Raw genomic sequence first — 27,953 nt, 5'->3', positions numbered from 1 at the left:
GCATTGACTTAGTAAACCACTATGAAGTATATTTATATATTATAAATTTTGGGTAAAAAGATTTTAAATTTACCATTTTCATAACACAAAAGTTCACAAAAGTTTTATTGTGTAATGGTCTATCTTTATAATAATATGGCGTGAGTTGTATTTTTGTCACACAAACAATATATAATTGGATATTATATAAAAATAAATAGTAACTTAATATTTGCATTTTTTAAGCCATTATCAATAAAATATAATCTACAATATACTTGAACATACCGCATAGAATTTATACAATAAATTAAATAATATGTATAAAAAAATAATGATGAGAATCTAAAATTGATAAATTAAATAAATAAATATCATTCGATTCTGTAGACTAGTTATTTATATTTTTTAGGAAGAAGTATTTATGATAAATTGACTAAATGATTAAACATTAAAATATTAATATTATAATAAATTATCTTTCTGGTTGGCATAAATTACATCGATATTAAAGTTAATAACATTTTAGCTGCAATTAGCGCATTTATCACGTGATTCAAAAATGGAGCAAATTTCATCTTTAGTATACATAATTCATATTTACAATGATTCTTAGCTCATAAGCTAGGCGTAAATAAATATGATTTAATATAATTTTTTTCTGAGATTTATATAATAGATCAACTAAAAAGAAAAATATTTTTTTTACTAAAAAAGCTTAGTATAAAAAGTTAAAAACATTAGGAAAATGTTAAGTTCAAAAATATTATTTTTCCCCCTCTTATTATTAAATGTTTTCTTCTCCTGATTATAGACAGTTTCTCTCTAAAGGGCGACTAACTACTTTAAGAAATGGTGGTAATAGAGAAAATAATATTTTAAAAATTTGTTAATGGTGTATGTGCATCATTAATTTGTTCGTCAAAGAGTTGAATCAAAATGTATGTCATTTATTGAAGTTCGATGAATAGAACCTTTTCTAATTTTTGATATAAAATAATACATGAATGGTTTATAAAAATATAGTAACCTGGATATATAATATATATGTTTAATTATGTAAAAATTTGTTTTAGATTTAAAAAGTTTAATAATCAAAAATAATAAATAACTATTTTTGAGCTTACATGCTTTAGTATAAATCTTTTTTAGGAGTATGTGTTAGCATTGTAATGTAATATAAAAAAAGAAGGGTTACAAAATGAATAAGCTATAAATTTTAGTGAATATAATATATTATATATAAATATATCGTATAGTTTAAGCAGTTTAATTTAATCAGTGATTGCCATAGAGTTTTAGTCATTGACGTGAGAAAGGAGAGGCAAATGGGTGCTTAGCACTCTTAAAATAAAAATCAATACCCTCCTCCCTAATTATATTTATAAAAAATTCAAATGATTTTAAAGTTGTTAAAACATTTATTATCCTTAATTTTAAAAATAATTAATATAACCTTTTTTTAATACCATTCTCATAAGCAGTTTATAATTAAAAACTTATTTTTAAGCATCCCTAAATAAATTTTAAAAAAAGCCAGTGTACCCTCTGGCTTAGGTAAATAAATATAATATAAACGAATATCATAAATTGTAAAAAATCTATTCATTTATTTTTTTTTCTTAGAAAGATTTTAATGAAATCCATATTAGTTATTTTTTAATTAATTTTCATATATAACCTTTAAGTTATATATAAAAAATTTTAATTTACACTTTATTTTATATTTTGTAAAAATAATTAATTTTAAACTTAATGTAACCCATAAAAAAACATGAGGATATCTAAGGATATCCTTATTACATATTTTTACAAACTAAATGGTATTCTTCTGAGCACTATGTGCAATCAAAACATTTATACATGACGAGATCTCCATAATGTGGTTGCTCAGACGAAATTCTTTATTTAAATTTATGACCATATTTAGGAGATAATCATCGTGTATAACAATTCTATAATTGGTTTGGATAGTTTTGGGGCCAAAAAAGGAAGAGGTGGTCAGGGTTTCATATTTTACCTATGTTTTGAAATAAAGGCAAAAACCTATATACAAAAAATTGTATTATTCTTTTTATGAGTTGTATTTTGTAAATTATTTTAAAAAGAAAATAAAAATGTGTCCATCATATGATTTTCCAAATTACCTGATATAATTTGAATTTTATTTTTAAAAAAATCAGCCCTTAAAAAAGAGATTTCTGCGTCCTAGTTCGGGCTTGCAGGTCTCTATTAAATAATGTAATGTATTTTTTAAAAAATATCAAAAGAAGTTGACAAATATTTATTAAAAAGTTCATTCATTATAAAATAAACGTTAAAATAAATATTATGTTAATATAAGAAAAGAAATAACCTGATTTCGTAGGTGGAAGAATCGTAGGTATAATTATCTTTGACTAACGAATTTTCCTTTAAACAAAAAAATTTTTTCTAATTTGATTTTATAATAATAATAATCATAATAATAATTATACATATGAAATTTTAAATAGTATATTATCTATGTCTAAAAAAATATTCTATATTTATTTCTACATTTTAAGAGTGTAATTTTATTGCATATTTAACCTCCATTTTTATACTATAAAGAATTTTGTAAGTTTATCATTTCTTCTTTTCATATTATTAATATCATAAATTATCTCCGAAAAGAATAAAATGTAATAAAATATTACAAATAATAAAAACAAATTACTTTTTTAAAATTTTGATAATCAAATTCGAAATTAAATCCCCCAAAAAATTTAAAACAAAAATTGATCTGTTTACTAGGTCCGTTTGGGTACATGCGTTCAAAGAACTATTCATCGAATTGTTATTAACGGAATCTAGGAGTAGGTTCGAGGTCATGTTGTTAGGCAACTAAAAATATGATTCAATGATTACAATAATTTAATAAATATTTTATTTTATTTTACCAAATACAACACAAAATACATTAGAGTCCTGCCAATATATATATATATACTACTAGATTGGCGATTCATTAATTGAAAGTGCTAATACATAGGGGAGTCAGCTGTAGCGCCATATTGTGGTTTGCATCTTAATTCATCATTATATGATTATACATTAATGCCATTTAATCGACGTGCAAACCACAAAATAAAGTTACAGCTAGCTCCTATATAGGGCACTTTTAGATTTAATGTATAGATTGTTAATCTAGTTATATATACAAACACATCATTAAATCCTTCACGAATTTGTCTGAGTTAGTATTGAATCATGAATACGTACTCATATACGATTTAGCCAAGCCTTTAGCCCTAATAAAATTTTCTCCAAGTTGAGCCTCAGCTTAAAGATTGAAGCGAATTTTTTAAAAATAAAAACATGACAAATTAAAGAATAGGAAATTTAACAACACTAATCTGAACCCGGTATTTGTCTCTTTCAACTCAGTGCACTTTTCTTTTGGATGGGACGTGCCGGATTAGACAAAAAAAATTTATTTTCTCAATGCATTTATAAATCTTATTTTAGTATGAGCGATTATTTCTCGCTTTATCTGAAAACTAATTCATAAAATTACCTTTCAGGCCAAAAATAAGCTCTCGGGCCATACAATAGCGGAGAGGGGGATTCTAGTTTATATGTTAAAAAGGAGGAAATTTTTTAAACGATGATGAAGAGGGAAAAAAAATTGCTGGAATATTTTTAGTGAGTAAATGAAGAAGAGAAGCAAGGAACAACCCAGTAAAATAATGATGGGAAAAATTTATTTTATTGATTTTTTTATACCTCTTTTATTTAGGTCGATTTTTTTTTATGAACGCCCTTTAAAATTATTAAATACGATATGGCAAGGATATATTATTTATTATCCATTCATTGTTGCCATAAGAAGTCATCCATAACCAATAAATAATATTTTTAAACAAGAAAAAACTAAAAAAATATATCTTCTACCCATTTCATTGGAAAAGCAAACTTAAACCATGATTAATGTCTGTGGAGTTAACTGATCTAAAAAAAATTCCTTATTTTAAAGATTCACATTTTATTGAAGTTCTTGCCAATATATGTATTATTATTGGGTGTTGTAAAATTTAAAAGTGGAACATAAGCTCAGGTTTCCCCTTCCTATTTCAAAAAATGAATTGGTTGGTACCAATAGTCTAATAATATAGACACGATAAACTTAGCTTATAATTTATACACCAAATAGATACAGTAAAAATCATCGACTTCATTTACTCTTCAATTATTCGTTTTTTTTCTTCTAAAATTTTAAGATAACAATTATACCCTCAAAATACATAGTATCCGAATAAAATTAAATATAGTTGGACTCATTGACGACAGGCCTCCTAACTAACAATTTTTTCCGAGGTAAGTTTTTTTTTATAAACCTTCATCATAAAATTTAAATTTATAAGTAGCAACCTAATGACTAGTCAAACCTCTGTCCCCTTACAATTCGTCCTAAAGACTTAGTCCGTTCCAAGAGAGTGTCCTTATGTTGCGTTCCGCCGAAAAAAACCCGTAAATTTATTATAACAAATTTAATTTTAAAAAGTCATTCTTAACATATTCCTAAGCATCTTTTAAAATTTGTTCATATATTTTATATAATTCTTCGTTTTTAAATAGAAGAAAAAATTTATGGGAATGATATGCTAAAAAAATAAAAATATAATAGTTATTTAAATTAAATAACTTAAATTATTTCTTATTGAATTCTCATAATTATTAAAATATGTTGTTTTTTGTATCTGTTGTAAAATTTTGAATGTTAAAAGGTTTTGTAGTGAAGACCAACAATACAGCTATATAAAAATATTATACGTTTTCTCCATCAACGCCACTATCAAATAAGGAAGGAGTCAGGGGCCAATTTGCCGACATGAAAGAATCCAAGTTTAAAGAGTTTTCAAAACGATCACTCTAAAAAAATAATGAAAATTTATTTTAGTTTTATTAAAGTTTTATATCATTATACAAATTACAATGGGAGTAATTAACATGGTCACTTTTGGCTGACTAAACCCTGATCGATGGGAAAATAGTAATATTGGAAATATGCAAGATGTTTAACAATTATTTATTTATAATTTAAAAATATAAACAAAGTTTACATTTTTAATGAATGAATGAAAGAAATAGTGTTGAAATAGTTAATTGACAGTATAACTACATCTCGCTTATCTAGGTTCCGGTTCCAATCAGATCAATTTTTTTTCTCAGTGAAAAGTATGACGCCGAGTTTCTCCATAGTGAAATCAATTAAAACATAAGTATGGACAAGAGCCCTGTAAGTCTGTCCGAAGCTGAGTCTGGGCCTACCGATATTTCATTTAAATATTTCGGACAAGGCAGAGCTTAAAATTAAAAAAATATCAAAATGGTCCGGATCTGGGTCTAGAAATAAACTAGGTATAAAATTGAGGCCATTGTGGGCTCGAGCCTATTTCTCTCTTCAGTAAGGCTGTTTTTAAACTAGTCGTGATACTAGCAGTTTAATTTAGTTACATTCCAAATTTTAGGATCAAGAGCTAAAAATTAGATTAGTTAAATGATATATATAAAAAAATAAATTAAAGTGGAAATGGGAAATGGAGTGGTGGGTGCAAATTTTTTTATTTCTTTTTTAAATAAGAGGTTAATAACATATTTAGATTGGAAAATTAAGATATAAGATATCCACAACCCGTTTTCATAATAACAAACAATTTTAAATAATTATTAATATACAATAAATTAATAACTGATAATACATTTACCAAGATGTAAAAAAGGATGTGAATAAGCTAAACTTATATAACTGTAAAAATTTATTTTATAATATATTTTAATATAATAACCAGAAAATGATATTATTATGAAGAAAGGAAGAATATTTTTCTTTATGATTTTATTTTAAAACTATTTAATCATGTCTTAGCCTGCATATTTAAAAAAATAGCACAAAGCTTTAATTAATTATCTATAATAAAATATATGTAAACTAGAAGTAAAAAATTAGTATTTTCATCGCCTAACTTTTTCAATTTCAATATTATATTTTATAACATGGGAAAAATAAGGCAACGAGAAAAAATAAGGCAACGAGAAAAAATAAGGCAACGAGAAAAAATAAGGCAACAAGAAAAAATAATTATTATAATTAGAGATAGGTACAAATGATCGAAAATGCTTTAAAAACTAGAAATGGTTTAACTCAGGGTTATGTAGAGGAATGACACACGTTTGTTATGCCTCTGGCTAAGACAAGTAATCTCTCGCTAAATGAAAAATTTAAATACAATCAATTTCAATAATATCTATTTTATCACGAAGTATTTAATAATCAATTGCACTAATATCTATGTTTTATCACGAAGCACTAATTAATGCATTCATTAATTATACTTGATATTAAAAACACAAATTATACCCCACCTGTGGGCCAAGAGAAATTTTTACCGGGCTGAATTTTTTAAAAATATTTGATGATTAAGCAAATCTATGGTTTACCTTAATATAATATTATTAAGGGTTAAGTAGGGCCAAAAAACCTGATAGAAAATTTTCACATGCCGGTTCAGCCCAAGCGATCTCTACCGAATATTACGTTATTTAGTATTATTTTTAAGTATTTAGGGGAGCTAAAATGTTTTATCTGAAACAAAAACAGACGGTTCGATATTATATAACATGTAAAATTTATGTAAATTTTAAAAGAACACTTGCTCAAATAAAGGTAATTAAAATTAATAAAATGGTTTAAAAAAAATAAAGATCATATTTCAAAAAAATATATAATTTAACAAAAATAGTATAAAATATATAATTAATTAAATTATGCGAAAAGGCAAGCAGACTTGCGGCATACCCTTAAACCCAGGAATTACCAAAAAACTATTCTTTTATTGGACGAGAGAATATATTCTATGAAGGGTTATTGTGATAAAATTAAAAAATTGTTCAAATGTAATTCAGAATAAATCAAGTGTTTATAATAGCCGTTCGCCCTATTTTTTTAACCTTATCTGGCCAAACTATCATTTAGACACAACTTAGAGTCGATCATTTTTTAAAAGGCTTTGATTAATAATTAAATTAATAAAATCATAACTAATTTTTTTTCTTAAAAGAGTGAAAGAGTTATGTTTAAATTTATGAAAATAAATTAAGGTATAATTAGTTATTAACTTGTTAAGCCTATTCAAAAACTAATACGAATTTAGTAATTTAGAGAGGTGGTCTGCGGGATTTTTCGGGTGTAGCTAGAATTTTATACAAAATTTGCTAACAGGCCAGACCAAAAAACGTTTTGAAATTATTGACGAGCCGATTCTGTGATTTCTGATCTAATTGACATAATATTCGGTGATCCTATTAGGTATGGTTCTTACCTATTTGAATTCGGTTGGTTCTTAACTAGTTCTTGATCAGTTTTTTAAATATATAATATATTAACTTTGAAGAAATCATTTAGGTAATTCAAAGGCCAAATTGATAAAATGAAAGCGAAAATTGGGGAAAATAAAAGTAGACAGGCGATCATTTAAATATAAAGGGAATCAATTTTAGACAAAAATAAAAAGACTAATGTAAAAAATAATATTATTTAAATTTTACATCGATGATAGGTAAATTTGAGAGCTGGTTTTGTTCTAATTCCAGTTTCAAGGCAAATAAATTTAGCTTAATCTCAGCTAATTCTTTTAAAGTCTCAGCAAAGTCTAAATCTTTGATAACAATCACACCCATATTCGGTAATAATTGACGGTCACATTTTGTTACTCCGTTTATTCGATTAGCGATTGATTTTTCGAGGATCGGAATATAATCATCCATATTTTTAAAGAGTGTATTTTCATTATTATGCGGAAGACTGGGACCTCTGTAATATTAGAAGAAAAAAATATTTCAAAAAAAATTATATCTTATATCAATTATTAAATTTTAATATAATCCAAGGGACTAGTTTAATTTAATTATAAAATTTTTAAAAAATAGTGATTTAATCATATAAATCAATTTTTTGATGCCAACACTATTCTCCGCGTTGAATTTTTCTCATCTCTTAATGAAAGGTACAATTTTTTTTAAAATTCTTTATATTCTTTGAATTACCTTTCTATGCCATTTTTTCATGATATCATATTAAATATTTATAATTTGTTGCAAAAATATATTTTGACAATATTTTAGTTTTTTTTCGTTCAAGTTATATTTTATAGAGTTTGAAGTGCTTTCCAAAAAAAATATATTGATCTCTGAAGATTTTTAATGGTCAAACAGGATTTTTGATCAAATTTTACCTAAAATTACAAAATTTTTTTTATAAGTATTCTATGTATAAAAAATCTTTCATGATGAATTCACAATTTTTTTAAATCTTTAAAAAATTCTTCAATTTTGATCATCAAGGATTTTTAAAAAAAAACTCTTTTATATACTGGAAGTAAAGTTGACAAAATTTTAAAAAAAATTGATTTATCAAATAATACTAATATTTCAATGAGAAGTTACAGATTAAATAGAAAAATATTATAAATAGTAATTTTTTTTAACCTTAGTATAATATTTCTTTGTAAGTAAAAAGTGAATGCTTTGGCTAATTTGATAGTTTGTCAAATGAAAAGTCGACTGTATATGAGCAAACTGTTTTTTAAAAAATTTAACTAGTCGATATCAGTGAGTAAAAAAGAAAATCATTCATTTTCTAAAGCATACTATTATGAATATCCTCAAATAAAACTATTAAACCAAATTTTAAAAAAATGGTGGTTTTAATATTTTTGATTTTAGCTACTGTTATTTCCCAATTTGGCGTCCTGATTTATAAACCATATTTTAAAATATTCGTTAATGCCTTTAATTTCAAATAATCTTGATCGTTAGTTTTGTAGAAATTGTTAAATATGTCCCAAAAATTAACATTTATAAAACTCATCCTCTCTTCCCGATAGAGGTTTTTAAATTATATGATATATATACAGACCGTAAGCCACGAGAGGAGGAAGGAGGAGCTAGAATCCCCCGCCTCCCCCACCAAAAAAAATTTTTGGACCCCAAATTTAAAAAAAAATAATTTGTTATTAAATTTTAATTCACCATTTACAATTAAATCTAAATGAAAATATAACAAAATTTTTTGAAAAATATTATTTATTCAATTTATACAAATTAATAAACAAGTTGTGAAAATTTGGGCATAATTATTCGTTATATTTTTTGTGGAAAAATCTAAGAAAATTTAAAAGGAATCATTAATTTTCAATTTCTTTTTGCTGAAAGAATTACTAATTGTATTTTAAAGCAACATTCGAATATAATAAGCCAGGCATAAAAATGGAGGAGCACAAACCCTGCTTCAAAAAAAATTAATAAAAAAGTGCCTTATATACATTGCCACAGCCACTAATGCATCTTGTTGTTCAAAATGGATATAATAATATTGTTATCAATTCATTTTTTTAATTTATCTAATGCATTGTTTGAGGCGTTTTAACGTATCTTGTAAATATAAAGGCCATAATCTTGAGAGAATTTTAGATTAGAGGTGGACTGTTTTTAGGAACATCTCGTATAATTTATAAAAAATTTGAGGGTATTGGTGAAGTATTATTTTACTTTTATAATTGAACTTTTAACTCGGAGGTTCCACTCATGATTCAGTCAAAGACTCTGGTCATTTATATAATGCGTTAATATAGGTTACATTATATTGGCCATTTTAATTTATGAGATATTAATAACAATGATCCATTAAATAAGATTCTACATTCGTAGGTACTATTATAGTGAATGCTAAAAAATTGTATTGATTCCACAATTAATATATTAAAGAATAAAAATGATAATTCTTTTGATTTGATAAGAATTGGCTTGTACACTTATATCAATATTTAATCTCATCACTCAAAAATTATCAAGGAGAATAACTTCATGTAAATTGTTTTTTAAATAGATTAACACATGATGATTATAATCTTTTATCATATTTTGGTAAACCCCCTAAACCCTGATTATTTTATATCAGATAAAATGATCCCATTATAATCACTCAGATTTAAATATGGAGAGGTTACATCATTAAATGATAGCAAAAGGATTATTAGCTGCAGAGTTAAAAAAAACATAATTTTGAAAATATCATAAATATTATAATGTCATCTTGCAATCAAAGAATTGTATAAATGTAACTCAAGAGCCATCATCGTATATCAACGGCTTTTTGTGTTTTGAAACTCCATTCTCTACACTAAAAAGTTCTATCGAGCACTAGAGATTGATATAAGATAAATACAGAATTTAGGTTTTAATTCATTTGTTAAAATTTAAAAATAAAATAGTCGTTTACAAATTTTTAATAAAAATTGTAAAAAATTTATAGAGTGCCTAAATATTTGTTTTATTTAAAAAAATATCAGCTCCCCTATAAAAACAGCTACCTCGCCCCTCGGCTGGAAATTCCTAGCTACGGTCCTGGATAAATGATTTAATTAACCTAAAATTCTACACAAAATAAATAGGCAGCGATGGAACGTGACTAATTTTATATCTTGAACCAATCTCATATCTATCTATCATGGTAAAATTCCACGCTGCATCTAACCCGTTTAATAAAATTATGTTTTCAGATGCAATAATAAAAAAATGAAAGATGGTTAGCAGAATTCATAAAACAATCAACAACTTCAGTAGAGTATTTTCATCAGTGTATTCCAAACTTAGGATGTTTAGGAAAACTAGTTTTCATTTAAACATTTTTCAAATACCAATGTCGAGTACATGAAAAGTTGGAATGCACTGTCAAGGTTAGGCATAAAAAATCAATTGTTAATTTTAACATTAGAAGGTATATTTGAATTGTATTGTTTCTAATTATAATGATAAAATTCTTGTATGGGGAATGCTAATATAGTAAAATAAAATTTAAAAAAACTGATTTTTCTGTTATTTTTAGGGATGTACCGGCATTTTTTTACGGATCGGGCAGATATTTCATCTTTCTGAAAATATCGGTTATCGGCTTATAAAATTTTCCGATCCGATAAAATGGAGTCTTAATTTTAAAAAATTTTATTTCAATTTATTATGTAAATAGATTAATGTTATTATATAAATAAGTGATTTATCAATAAAAATATTTTATATATTTTTAAATTCATGAATATAAACTATAACTGATCATTATAATATATTTAAAAAATGACTTATGTTATGGTATAATTAAATTATAAATGTTATACTCTTAAAAAATATGTTTCGCTAATAGATGTCCAACCTTTGTGCTATCTATGAGCAAATCTTCAAGCTTGCGTAATTTTTTCTGGATATACTGAGTTAGCCGTTTTTAAAAATCGGCTCAAATGGAGTTGCAACACTAGATGTATACATTAAAAAAACGATTAGTATGATTACAGAATACAAAATCAGATATGATATCGGATCGGCAATCAACCGATTTCAATTTAATATCCGTAATCGGATCTGTCTCCAAAAAGTGATATTGGTAGACCCCTAGTTATTTTGACTAAATTTTATGTCATTTTTTTATAGACTGCAAACCTTGAATCCAAACTGGGTTTAGAAAATTCACTAAACCATAACACACTTTTAGAAGGAGAGTTCATAGCCAAGATTAAACAAACTAATTTTTTAAGGATATTAAATAATTTCTCACTACATTGAGATTATATACAATTAACAATTATGCAAAAATGGTACAAAATAAGTCAACTATTTTTTTTTATCTAATGAGTAATGAATACTAATACAATTTAACATTTTTCATATAAAAATTATTTAATGTAAAATAATCCAAATCTTTATCTTTCCTTATATTAAGTATTTTGATCAAATTTAGTAAATAGAATTTTATTCGGGATTGATTTTTATTGGCCAACCAAGGATTTAACTAATTTGAATAAATAATTGACAATATAATTTTCTTATGATGTAATATATAGTAAAACCCCGATTTTTCTGGTTTTATTATAATATAAACATTATATAACCACTTAAATATTCTCGATGTTAATGTTTTCCTACATTTTAAGTTTAAAATTTATGCTCCTCTGAAAATCGACTCAGTATTGTTAAACGCCGCTTTTAAAAGTAGCGCGTATAGCTACTAGTAGGGCTATGCATATCGACAAAATTCTCACCGATCGGATCCGATATTCATATAAAAGCGATCAGATAATTAGATTGATTTTTATACAACAAAATATATCTTTGAACCAATGTCAATAAAAAAAATTCTACATTTTTAAAATATTACAAATAAATTGCATTTTGATTACTTATTCATTTATTATTAGAGATTATGTATAAAATAAAAATAAATAATTATATATATAATAATCCAAAAACAAACATATATATATATAATAATAACAAGTTTTTTTGGAGAATTGAACAGAACCGATCCAATATTTAATATCGGTATAGCCTTAGCTTCTAGTTTCAAAAATTGTTTTCGTTACCTTTACGCTACTTTGTAAAAATTATTTATGTAAAATACGTTAAGCATAAATATTTGTAATTTCAAAGATTAAAAAAAAATATATATCAATCGTTTCTCAAGATCATTACTTTGTTAGGTCAAGGCCAGTCGTTCTACCGTTTGAGAAACTGAGTGTTTGGCAGTCATATAAAAATTCCTACAAATATAGTTGTAATTCACGTCGATTAATTAGGTTTACTTATATTTAATAATAGGGATTTTATAATCCCTGTAGTATATACAGTGGCCTGCCAAATTCCTTATTACCAAAGTGGTCCTCAAGAAATAGAATTTAGATATATATTCTTTTTTTAAAAAATGGATTTTAAATTTAGATATCCTTATTAGGGGTGTAACCATACCCCTTTTTGGAGGCCGATCCGATATTAAATTGATATTGGTCGATTACCGATCCGATATCATATCTAATTTTGTAAAGAAACCAATGGTTTTAATTTTTAATATACTTTTTTAATTTTTAATATACTTTTTATTGGTATAACATCTATAATTTAACTATACCATAACTTATGTCATTTAAGTATATTATAATGCTGTTATAGTTTATATTCAACTCAATTGCAATTCTAAAAGTATATAAAATTTGTTAAATCACTTTTATATTAATAACATTAATCTAGATACATAATAAGTAATAAACAAATATATTATGAAATTTGAAATAATTATTAAATCGAAGATTTCTTTTTAAAAATACCCAAATTTCCAATTTATCAGAGGTCAGCCTGCGGCAATGGTAACTGTTAATATCACCAGCCTCACTAAAAACAGATTCTGAAGAGATTATCGCATACTTTTATAAACATAATGTGCAAAAAAAATAACAATATGGCAGAATGTCTATTAATTAATTTAAAAAAATAAACATAAAAATGGATTTCGATTTTATTTATAAAAATATATAATTTTAGATATAACTTTTTTTTAAAATTTTATAACATTTTATTTTTGTTAAAAAGGCCATTTTATATCGAATCGAAAAATTTTAAAATATTTGCCGATAACCGATATTTTAAAATGGGTGAAATATCGGCCCGATCCGATAAAAATATCGGTACATCCCTAATTCTTATTAAAAATATTAAATAAATACAAGATATAAAATGCTTTTTTTTATGATCATTATCTATTAAATTTGAATAGATATTAAAAATTAATTCAGATAGTAAGAGACAATAAAATTTTTATGTGTATAGGCTCAAAATATTTATATTTTTTAACCTCATGGGCCGCTAATAAAAGTTTAGCCTAGGAAAATAATTAATTAATCTTTAGGTATATTAATGCTTTTCAAATTTTGGTAAAGGAAAATAAACAAGATAATCTTTTTCTACTATAATATCGTTATCATCACTTTTATTTTTCTCATCCTATTTGAAAATAAAAATTATCAATTTGTTAGACGATTTTAAAAATGCCCTTCCCCATTAATTAGAGTTTAATTATGCCTTTGTTATATTCCATATGGATGGTTATACTATATTTAGCATGCAACGTTATTTTAATTGGGTATATAATATAATTTGGGAATTTCAAAATATTTTGTTACCCATTTGTTTTTTAGTTTTAAAAAAGATATAATTTTACTTTTTGGTTGAGTATTTTTTGTTATTGGTGATTGAGCAATGTGCAATGGATGTTTCATAATTTTTAGGGTGACTTATTTTGAATGACAATTGAGATGTGGTGCGAGGCAACAGATCCTCATTTTTGATGTTATATAATCGAATGTCATCCTCATTTTCATGATTCAACTTGAGCATCATATCTTGCATTTCCTTGATACTTTTTTCAATGTCTGTTTCTTCATCACCATCAATTTCTTGCTCATCTATGGTAGACGTAATATTTGAAAATGATAGATCATCTAAAAAAAATTGTGACTCCTTATTATTAATAAAGGCAGTCATATGAGGCAATTCATTTGTGGATGTTGATATTGGCTTCAATAATGTAGGAGAATTAGATTTTAGACCTTTTCCTTTGAAAGAGTTACTAGGGTCAATGGAAAATGAAGGAAAAGATGTTTCAAAGCTACTCACATCATTATTATTATCATCTAACTCCTCCCTAGATGAAGGCATGGAGGAGGTTAAGTATATAGAACCATTTAAATCACTTATATCATCATCGCAATTTCTGAACAAGTTTGAAGAAATATTCAATGAAATATTATTGGATGATAAGGATCCTTCTTGTTTGAGAGAAGAATTTATGATCTGAGAGTTGAGTGAAGATGTGAGTTTCTTCTTAGGGGTGGATGATACAGTATAATTGATAGATGATATTTGAGAAGATTTACATTTTGAAGGTGAAGGTAATAATTTATAATGGTTGTCATTAACATTGTGGGTGGCCCCTTTTGCTTTTGAAGAGGCATGGGTATTAGATAGATCAATTTTATTAGAGTGCAAATAATTTTTTCGAGTTTTTGGGAGTGATTTTGAAGTTTCAATGTTAAAAGGGGTTACATTCTTATGTTTATCTTTAGTGTCTTTATTAAAAGTAATAATTCTGCTGACACTTTGGGAATAAAGATTTAGAGAAAGTGTAGTCTGATTATTTGTTTTTACATGATTGAATGTGGTTTTAGGAGTTAAAGATGGAATCTTTGATTTGATATAAAGAGGAGATATTACTACCTTGTCATTAATATGACCAATTTTTGGGTTATTCATGTGACTATTCCTACTAACATTTTTAGATGTTATCAATTTATTATCTAAGATACCATTGAGTTTGCTTGGATATCTTAAAGTTGACAAGCACACTTTAGTATTGATTTCATTAAGATCATTATTTTTACTCTTTAAACATCTGGTTCCACAATTATCACTGCATTGAATGGAATCATTTGTCAATGGCAGTAATGATAAATCATTTGCAATATGGAAGCTCTTATTTCGCAGCCCATTGATTAATGGTATTTTGGAAGTTTGAAATGGTGATAAGTCATTTTTTTTATTAATATTGGATTTATTATCTATTAAAGGCATTTATCGATATATAATATAGTTTTAGGTTTCAATATTTCAAAAATAAACACCATATTATAATATTCTGGGTGAAAAATAGGAGCCACCTTTTCTATATTTTTTATTAAAATAATAATGAAAAGATATATATTACATTTTTAGAAAATTTTAATTTTCATAATAGACATGAATAAATTTAATTAATAAGGCTAATTTAAAACTATAACTTCTGATTGCATTCTATTAACTTCATAGCTTTGGTATTCAAAGAGAGGGAAATAAAAATTATCATTGTTTTATTTATTTTACCCTCTTAAGTTTTGCTAAAACATTTATTAGTACTTATAAAGAAAAGAAAAAATATTTTTTTAATATCATTTAAGAGCTCCTTATATTATTTATATTTCAACTTCTTAAAACCTTAGTTTAAAATAAATAAAATTATTTATTTGTAAAATTTTTCATTTATATATTTATGTTTTAAAGATTTTACAATTGTGCAAATACATAGAATTAATATAAATAAAATTGCTTATTTGTAAAATTTTTCATTTATATATTTATGTTATAAAGATTTTACAATTGTGCAAATACATAGATTTAATATATTTATTTATACTGGAAAGGATAAGACATCCTTATAAATTTTATAAAAAAAAAATTTAAAAGAATTCAAGACATAACTTAGGTGGTTTTTTTAAACCAATTAGGATAATAACTTAAATATGTGATTACAATACCTAACTAAGAATATATATGAAAAATCATAAGCATTTTTTTAATAGGATAAAAATGTATGCATAAATATTTATCATAAAAAACACGGTAATTATGTAAGATTTTACATAAATGACATATGTCAAATATAAAGATATTGTCTATAAAAACATTACTTAAAATGAACCAACATTGAATAGGCAGGCATTCATTTACGATATTCGCATCAATTTATCAAATTTAATCCTGAAAATATAAAATTTGTTAATAATATTGTACATAATCTTGCAGTAGCCGCGCACTATTTTTACTTGAAATTATATTTTTAATTTATTAAATTATTTTTTTTTTTTTCTCTTTAGCTTTCACCTTTTCTGGTGGTAAGCTCCTTCAACATCTCTCTCCACTTTATGTTATTCATACAATCTCTTTATCTATTTTATACTTCTTTATATTGGCTCTAACTTTATGGCCCCATTGAAGTTTTGGCCTTCCTCTTTTACGTTTGCCCATCACTTCCAAACTTTCAACTTTATTTCCTATGTAGTTCATAGGCCTTCTCATTGTGTGCCCATACCACCTAAGTCTGTTTACCATTAACTTAGTCTTAATGGGCACTACCTTTAAACTATTTAGTATTCTTGTACTGCGCACCTTATCCTTTCTTGTTACCCCAGCAATCATCCTCAGCATTCTCATCTCCATAGTTTGTAGACTTCTCTCGTCTGATTCTTTGGTTGGCCATGTTTCCGAACTATATAGAATAGTTGGTTGTACTATGGAACTGTAGATTTTTCCCTTTAATTTGTGTGGGATTCTTTTGTCAAATAGCACTCCAGATAAAGCTCTCCGCTTTAACCACCCTTGATTAATCTTATTCTTTATCTCTTTTTCTATTGTGCCGTTTGTTTGTATAGTGGAGCCCAAATATTTGCAGCTTTCAATTGCGGATATCTGCTAATCATTTATATCAATACTCTCCGTTTCATCTCCTCCTAACACCATATACTCCGTCTTTTCTCTATTTACTTTTAATCCGTGCGTTTCTAGGATATTTATCCAATTCACTAACCTTTCTTTCATTTCATCCTTGGATTCGGCAAGTATCACAATATCATCTGCAAATATCATATTCCACGGGACTGTTTGAGGTATAGACTGTGCTAATACATCTATTACTGTAATGAAGAGAAGTGGGCTGAGAGCCGACCCTTGATGAACACCTTCGGCTATTGTGAAGCCTGCTGAAGTACCTGTTGTGCTACGGACCATTGTTGTATGTTCCATATACATATCCTGTATTATTCTTATATATTCTGGAACTTTCTTTTTTGTGGCGTAGCGCCCACCAGATAAGTTTTCTTGGGATTCTATCGAAGGCCTTTTCTAGATCGAGAAAGACCATGTGTAACTTTTTGTTCTTTTCCCTGTATTTTTCACTCATTTGCCTAATTGCATGGATAGCATCGGTTGTTGATCTTCCAGGCATAAAGCCAAACTGTATCTCTCCTATTTCGATTATATCTCTTAATCTTTTTTCTATTATTTTTCCGTATAGTTTTAGACAGTGTGACATTAGTTTTATGCCCCTGTAATTTTGACAATTGTTCCCCTTTATTTTTGAAGATAGGAACTAGATAGCTCTGCCTCCATTTTTGGGGAACCTCTTCATTTCCAAGTATTTTATTGTACAGATTTGTGAGGAGATGTATTCCATCATCTCCTAGTACTTTAAGGCTTTCTATCGTCTGGACCCCTAGCTTTGTTGTTTTTCATATGCTTGAGGCATGTGATTATTTCTTGTTCTGTTATAGGTTGTACAAGGTTTTGACAAGGGGAGTGTTCATCGAGATGCAATATGTGGGAATTAAAGTTGAGAAGCTCCTGAAAATATTCTTTCCATCTATTCATTATTTCTTTTTCCTTTATTATCAATTACCCATCTTTATTTTTGATTACTTTCGGAGCTCCGTTTATATCCCTAGAGTTCTTTTCTCGCTGTTTGGCTAATCTGTATATTTTTTGACCTTCTTTGGTATGTAGATCTTCGTACATGTCATCGTATGCCATAGATTTGGCCCTAGCCACCGCCTTTGTAGTTAATCTCTTGGATTTTTTGTATCTTGACTTGTCATCTGCATTTTTGGATTTGTACCATATTTTATAAAGGGCCTTTTTCTCCTGTATAGTGGTTTGTACCTCTTGATTCCACCACCATAGTTCTTTGTGTGATTTGTTGCCTCCTCTTGTCAAGCCTAGCGTCGATTTTGCAGTGTCTATTAATATATATGAATGGTCTATCCAGATTTTTTCACTGACTTGTGAGCAATTTATTGTTTCAATGTTTGCATTGATTGCAAAGGCATCTGTCATTGTTTTTAATTTGCCCCATTTGATGCATGATTCCAGTTTTATCTTATTTTGAGTGGATTTATTTGAGATTTGTAAATCCATGATTAGTAGCTTGTGTTGCGCGACGATATATTCTCCTGGGATGACTTTGCAGTCTATTACATCTTTTAATCTTCTGCGAGAGATTAGCATGCTGTGTTTTCCTAGTACCACTTTCATATGTTATTAAATGACTGTCTTTTTTCCTATAGTAGGTGTTGGTTAAGGCAAGGTCGAAGGCTTGCGCAAATTTCAGTACGTGCTCTCCTTCATCATTTCTTTCTCCGTATCCAAAACCACCATGATGCCTTTTGTAGCTATCTCTTGCTTTCCCCACATGCGCATTTAAGTCACCACCAATTATGACTAGATCATCCTTAGGGATTTCCATTACAGCTTCATCAAGGATAGCTCTAAAGTCATCTTTCTCTTCTTCCTTGCAACCCGTTTGAGGAGCATATACTGATAGGATGTGTAGTATTGATTGACCAATGCAGAGTTTTATCTTCATTAGTCTATCAGAGATCCTGTTGACTTCTACTACTGAAGAGGTTAGATCTTGACTGAGGATGATGCCGACACCGTTCCTATTGCTAACAAGTCCATTATAGTACAATTTATACCCATCTCCAATCATCAAAGTTTTCTGTCCTTTCCATTTCGTCTCTTGTATGCACGCTATATCAACTTTTCTCTTGTTCAACATTGATGCCAATTCTCTCGTCTTACCTTTAAGCGTCCCAATATTCAAACTTGCTAGTCTTGTCTTCTTTGCTTTGACCTTTACTTTATTTTTCACAGGATGGAGGTCTACACCCTGCGCGTCGCATGGAGGGAACGCCCTAGCTTTCATATTCATATTTTCATTTGTGTCCTTCATTTTGTTTATTAGACAGGTATCCTTAGCACCCGGCTGTCCAGGCCTGTCGGTGATCGGAGTGTCATCTCTAAGCTCCGAAATTCATCATACCATATGTCTTTACACATCAGTCATATGGTTCTTACTAGGATTGAACCCGCGTCCTTGTTCATACTCGTGTTTCCAAGCCTACATCTTACCCATTAGGCCACCCCGGCGAAATTTATTAAATTAATTATGATGTATTTATTTTTAAAAATGGTATTTTTCAGGTAGTGTATAATCACAAAGAGTCAACAGCCCGTCTGACGCGGTAAATTAACTGAAAGCACCCCAAAAATATTTCTGAAATCCTTCTTGGACGAAATTATTAATAAAAGATAAAAGGTTTGAAAGATATAGAGTAGGGCTAGTTTATATTTAAAAGATATAAAATTTAGATGAATAAACATATTGCCAGTTTTGACCAATTTTTAAACAGATGCGACATATGATTTAGACTCCTTCAAAAGAATTCTCATCTCTTTTATAATTCTTGAATTAAATTAAGGTAGATTCTATTTTTTGAGAAAGCTTTTTAGCAAGAATAATTCATAAATTGATATAGGCCTGTTTCAGGATCTTCAAATTTTATTGTTATTTTTTAGACCAGGTTTAAGATTGAAATTTGAAGAATACCATTTTAGATGGATATAAACTTGCTGGGCTATATTCTTCAATTTTAAATCTGAAATATTTATTTCATTCACTAGTTTTACTTTTATTATTTATTTTACTATGTTAAATCACATATGCATTCAGGAAAAAAATTTAATATTGGTTAATTTTTAAATAAATAAATAAAATAATCCTGCTTCTATGATATTTTTTCATGTAATTTTTTTATTATGTTTAAAAAAAATAAACATTGGAAACCAAATATAACATTGCCTATTTTTTTAAATAGATAATAAAAAAATCATGGGCATATTTTATGTAAATTTTAGATTGAAAAAAATAAGCGTTAGAGAAGCATATAAAAGATGCGTATTTTTTAAAAAGTAAGAGAAAATTTTTTATATTATTTTTACTTTTTCTTTTCTTTAAAATTTATCACAAATATCTTTATAAAGAAAAAAAAATCAAAACTTTACAACCTAACTTTGGCTTCAACAACCACACATAAAGCCGGGATTTTAATATTAATAAAAAATAGAATTTTTTTCAAAATTCAATCTATCTTATAGAAAAAAATTATTAAAAAGTTTAAAATTTAACAAATTTAATTCTTGAGAATTTTATTCAAAAACAAAGGAGAGTTCCGATAATTTATAAATCTTAATATTTTGTATAGCTTAGTTAAATAAAAAGTCAATTGATTCCCTTGTAGTACTTCATGCTTCGCCACTGGTATATTCTTTGTTTTTCTTAACGTATAAAGATAGCAGAAAGAGTTTCCCAAATTAAAGGGAGCTATCGATGAATAAAGATATGTATGAAGATGAAATTATTATTTGAGGCTACAAAGATTCTACTCAATATATAACAGGGACTAATGAGTCCCGGGGTATAGGGGTCTGGAAGAACAGAACTATTACAGAAGAATTGAAATTCAGGTTAAAGTGTAAATATAAAAGAAATAAATATGTCGTGAAAACTCATAAAATACCTATGATATAAAAATTAAGCGTAATTATAGATGTCCGTAAATAAAACACTTTATTGAGGATTATAAATCTGGTTATGAAAAAATTAATAAATAAGCTTTTACACGTTACGCCCTTAATATAATTAATCTAGTTCAAATAATATTATCCTCCTAATTATGCTTAGTATATTTAATAATTTTTTAATATTAGTTATTAAATTTATTATTAAATTAAGTTAAATTTATTTTATTTTTTCTCACTACAATTTTTATAGCAAATAAATAAATAATCTTCCCTGAATTCAGACTCAGCACTATTTTGCCACGAGTATACAAAAATATTTGCTTACTGTGAATGCAAGGTTATACATTTTTATAATGTAGAATTAAAATTTATTAATTAAAGGACTAAGATTGTGAATCCATATCTTAAAAGTTTAGAATTTAACTTTAACATAGGTTACAACTATCTTTAATAATCACTTTGCATATTTTTATCAAATTTTAAGCAGGATAAAAGAAACAACGATTATGTGAATGAAAATATCGATTTGTTTTTTTTGTTTGGACTGAAATTTTATTTTAACATGTTAACAATTTATATTTTTGTCCAATTGCGTCAAACAATTCAAAAACTTTAAAAATAACGATTATGACTATTGTCACTTATCTAGGGTACATCTTCACTGAAATATTATTTTAACATGTTAGAAATTTATATTTTAGCCCATTTGCTTCAAAAAAAATTAAAAACTTTTAAAAATAACGATTATGACAATTGTCACTTTTATATGGTACATCTTCATGAAATTTTAATTTGACATTTTTACAATCTATATTTTTACCCTTTTGTATCAAAAAATTTCAAAAAACTTCAAAAACAAGGATTATGACCATTGTCACTTATCTATGGTACATCTTCATTGATATTTTATTTTAACACGTTAGCATTTTCTATTTTTGCTCATTTGCTTCAAAAAAAAATTAAAAAACTTTAAAAATAACGACTATGACAATTGTCACTTATATTTGTTACACCTTCACTGAAGTTTTATTTAAACATGTTAGTAATTTTTTTTTTGCCCATTTTCGTCAAAAAAATTCAAAAAACTTTAAAAATGATTATGACAATTGTCACTTATCTTGGGTACATCTTCACTGAAGTTTTATTTAAACATGTTATCAATACTTATTTTGGCCCATATACGTCAAAAAAGTTTAAAAATAACGATTATTACAATTGTCACTTTTCTGTGGTACATCTTCATGAATTTTTAATTTAACAAGTTTACAATCTATATTTTTACCCATTTGCATCAAAAAATTTAAAATAAATTGTCACTTATCTAGGGTACATCTTCACTGAAGTTTTATTAATACATGTTAACAATACTTATTTTAACCGATTTACGTCAAAAAAATTTAAAAAATTTTAAAAATAACGATTATTATGATAATTGTCACATTTATATGGTGCATCTTAATAAAAATTTAAATTTAACATGTTAAAAATACATATTTTACCGTAAAATAAATCTAATATGTTTAAAAATACCGATTATGATGATTGTCATTTTTCCAAGGAACACCTTCAATAACTAATATAAAAATTGTCAGATTAAATTATTATCCTTAAAAAGATCATATACATAAATAAGTAAAATAAAAATATTTTTAAAAATATTATTTAGAAAACCCACCTCTTTTAATATACTTAAAAAAATAGATAATTTTACAAAAATGATAAAAAAAAAATATAAAAGATTTCACCTAAAAGATTGTTTATTTATTATAAAATTCACAAAAGAATTCCTCAAAAAATATTAAAATTTTTATCAAAATATGTTTAAAATATGTTAAAAATCTTTTTGAACTTCAAAAATTAATTTTTGCTTAAAACTTTTGACGTGTGAAACTAACTAATAAATTGTAACAAAAATAATATTACAATAGTAGCATATCATTTTTTTTATTAAAAAAACATCCAAATAAAAGAAATCCATTTTTCATTTCATAATATAATAATGTAAATAAAAAATATATATCATATAATATGTTTATTTGTTGATAAATAAAATATTAACATTAAATATAAATAAAATAATTTATTTTAATAAAAATAAAAAATAAATAATAGGCCGCGTTATATTTCGCGAAATAGTTTTCGCTATATTATCTTCGCGATTTATATTTCGCGATATTGACTTCGCTATAAAATCTTCACGTTAATTCGCGATAAAAATTTTGCTCTAATGTATTAGCTTTAAAGGTTTCGCTATAAAAAATTCGCGATATTTGTTTCGCTATAATGTTTTCGAAGAAAAGTTTTCGCTAATGTGGATTCGCGCTAAAAGTTTCGCTATAAAATTCATTCGCGATAAACGATATTCGCGATGAAAGTTTTGCGAAAAAGTGTTTCGCGATAAAAGTTTCGCTGAATTGACATGGAACCAAAGAATGTATTAGTATAAATATTTTAATTAAATAAATTCACAATTCTCAGAATCTACTTTAGATTCTTTAACCTCTAGATCACGAGTAATATTTACTCCCCGGTTTTAGCCATCTTATGAATATTTCGAAACTTCAACATTTCTTCAAAAATATGACTTGAATTTAAATGATAAAATTCACATATATCCTCGATATCATCTTTAACAATTGACTTTTCCGCTATTCCCTTTGGTGTAAAAAATGATGTTTGATTTAAAAATTCATTGATTCATCATTAAATATTTTATTAAATCTTTCATTGAACTGCATAATAATCAAATCAAAAATCAAGTGCAGCATAAAACAATGGTTTTAAAGCTACAATAAAAATGATGAAAGTATATACCTCTCCTTTTCTAGAACTTTCAAAATGAAAAGGTAGATTTCTCTCCTTAGTAAAATCTTGTGCTTTTGAAAAAACATACAAAAATTCAGTGTTATTATCAATTAGGATTAAAAAATAATAAAAGGCAATAATTTAAATTATATTTCTCATAATCGGGCAATCTTTTGACAATTGAATTTGATTTATTGCAAACCATATATCCTTCGAAATGATTTGTAATTTTGTACAAGCCAAGCTTGTTATTAGCAATATTTTATCCAAAACACAAAGCGATAAAATAAAATAAAATTTTTTTATTCTAAAGACTATAGCAATAACCATAGTGGAAGTGGCAAGATCTTCAGAATTCTCTAATTTTATCAAAGCTCCCCTCAAGGCATCATAAAGTAGGAAAAAATTTACAATTGCTTTGTATGATGATAGCCAGCTTCTATAAATATAAAATAAACATTTTAAATCTAAACAAATAAGATAATATTACTGAGTGGTATTTTTGATGCGCAGAAATCGTTGCTATTTTGTCAGTACATGATATGGGCCTATCATATCTTTTAACGCCATTAAAATATAAATCTCATCTAATATTCCTAAAACATTTCTGAGTTCTTTAATTGATTGGCATGATTGAACAATGATTAAATTTAATCGATGACAATAGCACCAAATAAAAGCTGTCTTTGACGCCTCCGTGCTAATCAAAGCCTGCACTACATTGATTCTTCCACTCATGTTTGAGGCGCCATCATAGTTTTGCCTAACTAGAAATTCGAGGGGTAGATTCATGGTGCCAAGTTTGGATATTATATTATTTTTAATATCGAGACCAGTTGTATTTCCTGTACAATATAAGTATATCAATATTTCAACAGGGTTATCTCTCGCTATTTTCAATAAATCTTACTAAGCCGTGGCGTCATTAGGGAGGGGGGCGCAGGGGCTAAAGCCCCCTGAAAAATTTGAATAGCCCCCTGAAGCCAAAAGAAATTTTTTTTTAATGGTTCCTTAATATCCCCTTAAACTAATAAGAACTTTTTTTGATTGTCCCCTGTTTATTATAATTCTATTAAGTAATATATAGATTTAATTTTATTATTTAAAAATTAATAAGACTATCTAAATTTTATTAGATTAGATTAATTTTAATACATATAAATTATATTTTCACTATGTCAGCTTGCAATCAAATTCTTTGTTAAAAATAAAATATCAATACCATGCATAATGTTTGAATATCAATTTAGCATTAACAGTTGAAGTTTAATTGATTTTTATTAATTAAATTATTATATACCCTAATTAAATAAATATAAAGATTTATTAATTGAAAATTAACAAATTTAATATTGTAAGCCGAGTTTAAAATCACTATTTAAATAAAGTGACTTTGCGATTTAAAAATTTAAGCATTTAAGACTTTATGAAAAAACTAAAGATATTGAATAGCCCCCTGAAGCCAAAACAAATTTTTTTTTAATGGTTCCTTAATATCCCCTTAAACTAAAAAGAACTTTTTTTGATTGTCCCCTGTTTATTATAATTCTATTAAGTAATATATAGATTTAATTTTATTATTTAAAAATTAATAAGACTATCTAAATTTTATTAGATTAGATTAATTTTAATACATATAAATTATATTTTCACTATGTCAGCTTGCAATCAAATTCTTTGTTAAAAATAAAATATCAATACCATGCATAATGTTTGAATATCAATTTAGCATTAACAGTTGAAGTTTAATTGATTTTTATTAATTAAATTATTATATACCCTAATTAAATAAATATAAAGATTTATTAATTGAAAATTAACAAATTTAATATTGTAAGCCGAGTTTAAAATCACTATTTAAATAAAGTGACTTTGCGATTTAAAAATTTAAGCATTTAAGACTTTATGAAAAAACTAAAGATATTGAATAGCCCCCTGAAGCCAAAACAAATTTTTTTTTAATGGTTCCTTAATATCCCCTTAAACTAAAAAGAACTTTTTTTGATTGTCCCCTGTTTATTATAATTCTATTAAGTAATATATAGATTTAATTTTATTATTTAAAAATTAATAAGACTATCTAAATTTTATTAGATTAGATTAATTTTAATACATATAAATTATATTTTCACTATGTCAGCTTGCAATCAAATTCTTTGTTAAAAATAAAATATCAATACCATGCATAATGTTTAAATATCAATTTAGCATTAACAGTTGAAGTTTAATTGATTTTTATTAATTAAATTATTATATAACCCTAATTAAATAAATATAAAGATTTATTAATTGAAAATTAACAAATTTAATATTGTAAGCCGAGTTTAAAATCACTATTTAAATAAAGTGACTTTGCGATTTAAAAATTTAAGCATTAAAGACTTTATGAAAAAAACTAAAGATAAAAGTAGCAATAATCTTGAGGACCAAAAAAGAGGATTCAATAATAAAGCTGGTGATGAACAAAGTATATTTTATACAGTTTTTAAAATTCAAACTATGATTTAGTTGAAAGACGATTAATTGTAGTTTTAAAAGATATAAATATTGAAAACAAAAATGTTAAAAGAAAGAAAATAGGTAAATAAATTTATATATAAGTCTGTGTCCAAAATGTTTTGAAAAAATCCTTAAAATTTTCACAAATTAATAACAAAACACTTTGGGCATTTAAGTTTTAAAAAATAAAAATTTATTAGTTAATTATCTATTTTAATGGAAGATTTATTTTTCACTTGATCATATTTGAAGTTATATGTTTTTCCTATTTCCTCCCAAATTTGCCTAATTTCTATAGAATTTATATTTAAGTCATTTTTCACCAGAGTATTAAACAATATTGATTTCTTTAGTTTTCAAGTTAAGCAAAAATTGCTTTACAATATATTTTCACCTTTCAGAAGCAGGACACTAGAAATGGGAAATTTTTTTTAAATTTTTCTATTATAATCACATAAGATGATGTCAAAATATTAGCTAAATAAAACATAATCAAAATTTTCTATATAAATAGTCAATATCTTAAAAAATCATACACTATTATTCTTTTTACATTAATAAAGATAATATTGGCTAAATTGTTTACTTAATCATTCTTTCATAATTTGATAATTATATATTTATTTGTTTATCCTAACTTAATAATAAACTATATTTTAATAAAAATGCTAAATAAATTTAGAATAGTTTGCTTATTTATATATATTTTTGAAAAATGGACACTATAACATGGAATATTACTTTTTATATATTATATTTACAAAAATAAATACACTGAAAAAAAATACATTTTAAAATTAATCTTATTTAGATTCATTGAATAATGAAGAAAGTATTGTGAATGACATGATTGTAAATAATGTAAGTACAGAAGGAAAGAAAATAGGTAAAAAATTAATTTATATATAAGATATTTTATTTATAAAATAATAGAAGCACTATGTGTGGCTCAATCTGAAGATATATATGAGATCCAATGTACAGATATCTCTGAATGTATTTTTAAATATAATTAAATTAAATATAAAATTTTATATAGACATAGAATCTGAAGAGGATACTACAACAAGCCAGATTCTTGGTAGCAGTAAATATAAAGGTATATTGGATAAAGAAGTTTTATTGCAACAAATTACATTTGATGAAATACATTTTAAAATTAATCTTATTTAGATTTATTAAATAATGAAGAAAGTATTGTGAATGACATGATTGTAAATAATGTAAGTACAGAAGGAAAGAAAATGGGTAAATTAATTTATATATAAGATATTTTATTTATAAAATAATTGAAGCAATATGTGTGGCTCAATCTGAAGATATATGTGAGATCCAATGTATAAATATCTCTGAAGGTATTAATTTTTTAAATATAATTAAATATAAAATTTTAGGCATGGATTATGAAGAGGATACTACAACAAGCCAGATTCTTGATAGCAGTAAATATAAAGGTATATTGAATAAAGAAGTTTTATTACAACAAATTACATTTGATGAAATACATTTTAAAATTAACCTTATTTAGATTTATTAAATAATGAAGAAAGTATTGTGAATGACATGATTATAAATAATGTAGATACAGAAGGAAAGAAAATAAG

The 27,953-nt window shown here is 25.7% G+C and overlaps 1 protein-coding gene across 3 annotated transcripts; it reads right to left on the bottom strand.

Moving 5' to 3' along the window:
• Positions 1-203: 203 nt before the first annotated feature.
• On the bottom strand, positions 204-16,251 carry LOC135923692 (putative uncharacterized protein DDB_G0282133). 3 transcript variants are annotated; one of them, XM_065458588.1, is made up of 7 exons: positions 16,167-16,251; positions 14,039-15,538; positions 7,549-7,813; positions 4,774-4,872; positions 2,752-2,844; positions 2,336-2,391; positions 204-958 (listed from the first exon to the last, which is right to left on the bottom strand). In XM_065458588.1, the coding sequence occupies exons 2-7, from the start codon at positions 15,445-15,447 to the stop codon at positions 901-903; spliced, it is 1,980 nt and encodes a 659-aa protein (XP_065314660.1). In that variant the 5' UTR covers positions 15,448-15,538; positions 16,167-16,251; the 3' UTR covers positions 204-900. The 3 variants fall into 3 exon arrangements, with proteins under 3 accessions (XP_065314660.1, XP_065314658.1, XP_065314659.1); XM_065458586.1 differs by having other exon boundaries at positions 16,111-16,248; XM_065458587.1 differs by lacking the exon at positions 16,167-16,251 and adding an exon at positions 15,654-15,767.
• Between the last annotated feature and the right edge of the window lie 11,702 nt (positions 16,252-27,953).

The sequence above is a fragment of the Gordionus sp. m RMFG-2023 genome, chromosome 2, assembly GCF_954871325.1.
Source record: "Gordionus sp. m RMFG-2023 chromosome 2, tfGorSpeb1-WG-v2, whole genome shotgun sequence".
Lineage (NCBI taxonomy): Eukaryota > Metazoa > Nematomorpha > Gordioida > Chordodea > Parachordodidae > Gordionus > Gordionus sp. m RMFG-2023.
The sequence above is the reverse complement of the archived record's forward strand: the minus strand, read 5'-3'. Positions and strand labels throughout refer to the sequence as shown.

Bases quoted from the DNA above. Each gene is read 5' to 3' on its own strand.
- LOC135923692 (XM_065458588.1), bottom strand. From the start codon at position 15,447: ATGCCTTTAATAGATAATAAATCCAATATTAATAAAAAAAATGACTTA. The intron at 7,814-14,038 runs GTAAAATTATAT...CTAATATTACAG, and splicing joins AAAAAATACTCAACCAAAAA to AGGTCCCAGTCTTCCGCATA. The intron at 2,392-2,751 runs GTAAACAGATCA...TTTTGTTTAAAG, and splicing joins CATGTACCCAAACGGACCTA to GAAAATTCGTTAGTCAAAGA.